Source organism: Thamnophis elegans, chromosome 2, assembly GCF_009769535.1.
Source record: "Thamnophis elegans isolate rThaEle1 chromosome 2, rThaEle1.pri, whole genome shotgun sequence".
NCBI classification, from domain to species: domain Eukaryota; kingdom Metazoa; phylum Chordata; class Lepidosauria; order Squamata; family Colubridae; genus Thamnophis; species Thamnophis elegans.
In genome coordinates this window covers 83,336,312-83,342,311 of record NC_045542.1, presented here as the reverse complement: position 1 = coordinate 83,342,311, position 6,000 = coordinate 83,336,312, and the positions used below count along the sequence as shown (strand labels likewise).

The 6,000-nt window shown below is 37.7% G+C and overlaps 1 protein-coding gene across 4 annotated transcripts in view; it reads right to left on the bottom strand.

Moving 5' to 3' along the window:
- Nucleotides 1-2,086: 2,086 nt before the first annotated feature.
- P4HA2 (prolyl 4-hydroxylase subunit alpha 2) overlaps nucleotides 2,087-6,000 on the bottom strand; it is a 67,293-nt gene continuing 63,379 nt past the window's right edge. For 3 of the 4 annotated variants that reach the window (XM_032209583.1, XM_032209584.1, XM_032209582.1), the window contains exons 14-16: nucleotides 5,339-5,407; nucleotides 3,831-3,927; nucleotides 2,087-2,479 (exon numbers count right to left, since the gene is read on the bottom strand). In XM_032209583.1, the coding sequence (XP_032065474.1) occupies nucleotides 2,409-2,479; nucleotides 3,831-3,927; nucleotides 5,339-5,407 (237 nt within the window). In that variant the 3' untranslated portion in view covers nucleotides 2,087-2,408. Of the gene's footprint in view, nucleotides 2,480-3,830; nucleotides 3,928-5,338; nucleotides 5,408-6,000 lie in introns of those variants that run through there. The other variant, XR_004254685.1, reaches the window with a different exon arrangement.

Below are 6,000 nucleotides of genomic sequence, written 5' to 3'. Positions count from 1 at the left end.
TTGTACTCTCAGTAGTGGCTCGCACAAAGATCTGGCCAAGATGGAGGCTTTCTTGTTTAGCACCAACTTTCCCTTCTTCAAGGGCGACTTCATGCTGTGTCCTGGCACTAAGCTGGCATCTCCAGTGCTGTGTCTCCTATGCTTCATGTATGAGCACAACATTCCCCAGGACTGTTGCTAAGAGCCATTGCTAAGAGCACAAAGTTGTCAAAGGACCCCTGCCTTGAAAGTTTAGCTTGCACATATGCAGATGGAAGATTGACAGCTGCCTTGTCCAGTTTATGCAGTCTGACAATTTTATTCACGGGAAAGGGAGGAGTGATCAAATAAATGCAATTATTATTTTAGTGGTCATGGCTCAAGGATGTTTGAGGATGGCATTTTCTCTAGCGCGGCATTTTGTACTTTCTTCAATAAATCACAGATAAGCAGCGCTTGCATTACTGGGTGTGTCCTAACTCTTATAGTATAAATGGAGACCCTCCCACTGACTGGTATTATTTTTAACCGAGTATTGCATGGGCTTGCTCTTTCTTAAAGATCCAATGACCTGCAGATTTTATAATGTAGCTGCATTATTTGAATTCATAATCATTTAGCAGATGATTAATTCAGAGCCTCCTCCCATTGTATGCATGTTATGAATAGGGTTACTGAGAGTTCCCCCAGTTAAAAGATGAAAGGAAAAGAGCCAGTGCTTCTCAGGGATGGACCTAACCCTTTGAATAGTCTTTCTCTGCAGATCTGCCACTCTCAGGAAGGTTACATTGGCTGGAAGAGATGGGAGCAGCGTGCCCAAGATCATATGGACAGCCATATTACTTATCAAGATATTCATTATTTAGATGAGACTTTCTATATTAGTTATGTTTGCCACAGTTTAAAATGTAGTAATATACATATACATAAAGTCTCAATTCTCTCCAACAGAAAGTTTTATAAACTTTTGTATTTTCTTTTCTCATATACTCCAAGTATTTTCTAAGAGTTAAGCAGTACAGCATAGTGGAATCGCCAGCTAATCATTATTTTTAGCAATTATTCAAACCATTGTACACTTTAGAAGTTCTAATTTTCCCCATGAAGGCATTTTCAAAAGTCCGTAACTTGAACATGTGGTATGGATCCAAAGCAACTTCATTTTATGGTTTTTGTGTTTGCCTTCAGCTTTACGCCCATTGCACTCACAGCAAAGACATTATTTCACATGCTTTTGCATAAATAAAAAAAAAACACAACTATAACACAATGGAATTCTGTAGGCAGCCAGATACCACAAATTTGGTTGGCTAATCCCACACTTTTTGAGAGAATGAGGGTTTTTTTTTAAAACAGAAAATTCATTTTCTACTAAACAAAATGTTTGAATGACTGAAGAAAAGGATGGTTGCATTAGTGATTCATGGCCATATACGCATCTTTTTCCATTCACTGGGGTATTTTTTTTTATACTTGGGAAGATTACGGAAGTGATATCATCGTGACCGCAGGCAAGTGAGTGGGATCGGTATTGTTCTGGATGTTTAAAGTGTCTGTGTTTTGGTTGTGTGTTAACCTTGGCAGAGGACTGATTGAAAGTCACTTTGTGATTCATGGATCACAAGTGGTTTTTCTACCTTCCTCTGAAGGAAACCTCTGCCGTAAATACCTGGCCTGAAACTCCTCCCTTTCCCAGCCTTTCCTTCAGAGAGAACAGCATTTTATCTGGGAATAGGAACTTGCTCGTTTCTCTGTGGTTGTCCCCCCCTTCCCGCACTATGAAATACAGTTCTCATCACTGAATTTTTATGTCTGCCTTTAGCATTTGTGATATAATTCTGGTATCTTTATATTTGATATATTTCCCAAAGCACGATTTGAAGCCTGCTGACAAGTTGCTGTGCACATTCATTTGAAGCCATGATTTTCAAGTTCTTCACCTACATGAGACGCCTTCTTCCCAATTCTGCAGCAAATGATATCTGTAGCCATTATGAAGCCCACCAAGTCACCTTGGCTTCCTCTTCCCCGCTTAATAGCTAGCGAGGTGGGAATGATGAAATGGAAAAAATCTCAACGCTTGCCATGTATTAAGCACACATGACACATGTGGCTTCTTTTTAAAAAGGTTTAATGAAGTTGCACTTCCTAGAAAATACAAGTAACATTTTGAAAAAATGTTTCATGACCAATGTGTAAACGTATCACCTTGCTGGGTGTTGCAGAAACTGAAAGGAGAAGAGAAATGTCAGGGTCCACATATAAGCACATAGCACCAACTGTCCAAAGAGCTGTCTTGTTTTCTTGTGAAATGCTGCCTTTCTTCAATAAATAATGTTGTCCTTTTCATAGTAGAAGTCATTTCTTAGAACTGAACTGAACAATGCAGAAGGCTGACAGCGGAGGAGGAAAATAGAGTTGAGCTGGTTTCAGTCCACTTCTGTTGTACCACATGGTCTTAAAAATTCATTTCCTCTCTCATGAAACCATTTGTTGGAAACTGTTAAAAAAAAGCAGGATGGTTACCTTTATTCATTTATATAAAATTGTATTTGCCAGCTGTCGTACTAAACATCTTCAGCCATTGTATGACTCTAAAAATACACAAATACTTTTTAAATTATATAAAATGACAAATGTAATCGATATGGTAAGAAAAGCAGCAGAACTACCTGCAACTTTCCTGCATCACATTTTAGAGAATATAGTTTTATTTGATGACATACAGACATTCACATATAACACTGATAATAATATCTCAGTCTGCTCTAAATCTAGTTTTTGAATGTAGATTCATATAGACATCTAATGTTTGGCCACTATATTCACACGATGTGCCTGTAGGTATGAATCCTTGGAAGATAGCTTGATATACCACCTATCTACCTCTTCATGTTGAATCCTTGAGTAGTTGTGCACAAGTGATTTGTAGTGAGGAGCTTTATCTGACTTATTTTGTCCATTTTCTCCAGCTCCCAAAATGCAGAAGGAAAAATGATTTTTTTTAGTCTCACTCAATTTATGAATGGTAAGGAAAGTTTCTAAAGGAGTTGTTAATGGGCTACATGTAGCCAAAGAACAGTTTTCACCAACTTTGGTAACTATAGATGTGTGAATTTCCAGAATTCTCAGCAATTGCATATCTGGAGAACACTCAATTTGAGGAAACTCCACGACAGCTGATACAAATGAGGGTGTTTAATATCTAATATTAAATCCCATGAGTAGAAAGGGAAATGGATCATGACGCTCCTATAAAACTTGAGTTTTAGAATCACCCTTAGTTTACTCTGGCATGATTACATACAAGCCTTCCTGTCATCCCTCTCCCCTAGCTACCATTACTTTATGATGATTTCTCTCCAATAGGCACTTTATGGCCCAACAGCATGCAAATAGGTTTTTTTTTCCTGTCAATGGTTACACTGAACACAATATGCCTACTGCAAGCCAATGCCATATGAGAAACTTCAATGGGCTTGGTAGGTGGGAATTAAGAGGAATGCTCATACAGGGAGTATTCCCTGTTAAATGATATCTGACTGATGCTAAAGAGAAATAGATGGAACTGAATGTTCAAATGTTCTGCTGCTTAAAATTTCACTGAAACACTACGTTCTTCCTAGATAGTACTCACATCTTGTCAGTGTTATAGCAGATAGCATTTTCTACTTTTCTTATCCTATAAGCGAACATCAAAGTTGTAGACATAAGCTAACAGCAAAGGAATTTTAAAGTGGAAGCACATTGTCCAACAATGTGTCATAGCAAGACAAAAATCCTATACCAAAAATAATCCAGTGTTCCTCAGCTGTTTTGCTTCCCAAAACAAAGAAATGATTTTGACTTACCCCATTTACAACCCACTAACACTGGGCACGCTGCATGTCTTGTTCTATAATCACCTTCTCCACTCCGGAAGAGGTTATACCAGAAAACTGCAGTCCCCTGAAAACAACAACAAACTTTATTCCTTGAAATAAATCCAGTGTCAAGTGCATTTTCATTTAACTTAAAACTGCTATAAGAATAGGGAGTCCATAGGACATTCACACCTAGTTATTGTCTTAATATGTTGGAATATATCTACAATATTTCCTATTTCCACTTTTAATGGAACTGCAACATCTTTGAATATAGGAGGAAAGTGAAGAAAAAGGAAATGTGGCTTTCAAGGTAGCCTTAATTCCTGGTGACTGCCTAGAGAAGTTTCTGCAGTTGTCCTGGCAGTATTTTCAGAAGTGATTTGCCATTATATCTCTCCCAGGGCGGAGAGAGTGACTGATCCAAAATCACCTAGACCAAAGTCTAAGGGGCATTAGAACTAACATGGTACTAATTCATGCTCTCTAGAAATGAAGAAATATATAACCAATCGTAAGAAAAATATGAACATACACAGATCTTGAAAATTATTTTATTAATTAGAATCAAGATTGTAGTTAATTTGTAAATACATTTTTAAAGCTGCAAAAATATAGGAACAATGCAAATTACTGTTCATGTATTAAATCTATTAACTACAAATTCATAACCAAATTAATGTTTATTCTGAGTTATTTTAGCAGCAGGGTTAAGACAAAAAGCTCTCCATTTCAGAAATTATGTCGAATATGGTGCTGACAATTGCAGAATTAAAAACAGGCTTTCTTTGGAGAAAAGTTAATTAGGCCCTTTAAACCAACATAATATTAATATTCATATGAACTGGGACTTAGGAAACAATACTACTCTTCACTGAAGAGAAATGCATTTATAGCAAACACAAATATTTCTTGTATGCAGGTTGCATTGATTTCAGTGTGACACAAATGGATCCCCTTAAATTTTTAAGGAAAAGTAGCCCAAATTGGCTGGATTCAGTTATTGCGCTAAGCTGTGGACTATTATGGAAGACCCATTGCAAATATTAATTAATTTGATTCGTAAACTTCTAATCAGCTTGAGGATTGAGGCGGGGCAGGAGTTAGAGTTGGCATACAGCAAAGAGAAGAAGAAATTCATGTAAAATTACATGGAGCCCTTTAATTAAGCAAAAGGATATAATGCTCCTCAAATACATGTTGTAAAACTCTTTCCGGCAAAGATAGATTTAAATTCTGTTCAATACAGAGGAAGGCTGTCTGAGTAAGAATCAGCCTAAACTTTAATGACTGGTGCTGTCCCACTGGAATGTTCTCACTTATGGATAGCACCCACAAATATCTCATTGCAACAATCTTGTCATCCTGAATGATTAACTGAGTAGAAATTATGTAGACCAATAGACTCTAGACAGTAGAAATAGAGCTAGAAACCAAACCTAATTATCAGCTTTCTAGTGGGAAAGCATTTGTTACAGAAAAAGCACAACTGTTACCTTTTTGGGCCATATTGCAGCTCCAAAATCTGGGAAAACTGTTGCACCTCCTGCTTCAACATCACTCATCTGAGGAAGGAAAATGGGACACCCGTAAGATCTTCCACTGAGTCCACATCAACTCTTTTCTTACCCAGCAATGGTTGGCATCCTTTTGCAGGATGAAGGCCACATCCTAAGAAGTGGATGGGGCCAGGATAAAACCAAAATCTGATTTAATTTACACAAAAAATGTGAATTGAATTAAGTACAGATAATATGACTATTATACTCCTCATATATTTCATAATAAATTTCCCCTTCTGTCACAGTAGAAACTTGTGCAGCAACCTCTCAAGAGGTTCTGGAAGCCACATTCAAAGTTTTGAAGCAGCATCCGTGACATCTTTTAACAGGGAGAGAGAAAGCCTGTGGACACAGATTTTTAGGATAAAAAACCCAAGCAGGTGAAGGAACCGATGGCTCCCTAGACTGTCATAAGGTGAGTTTCGTCAGCAGGAGGGAATAGGCAGGGGCAAATGTTGCAGTGCCTCTGCCATCATTTGTAAGCGTAAATGACTGGGGTGGTGCTGCAACGTTCATAACTTCAAGACTGTGTCTTAAGTACTTGGGAGAGAGTTGTTGTAACTTCGAATGATTTCTAAGTGAACTGTCATAACTGG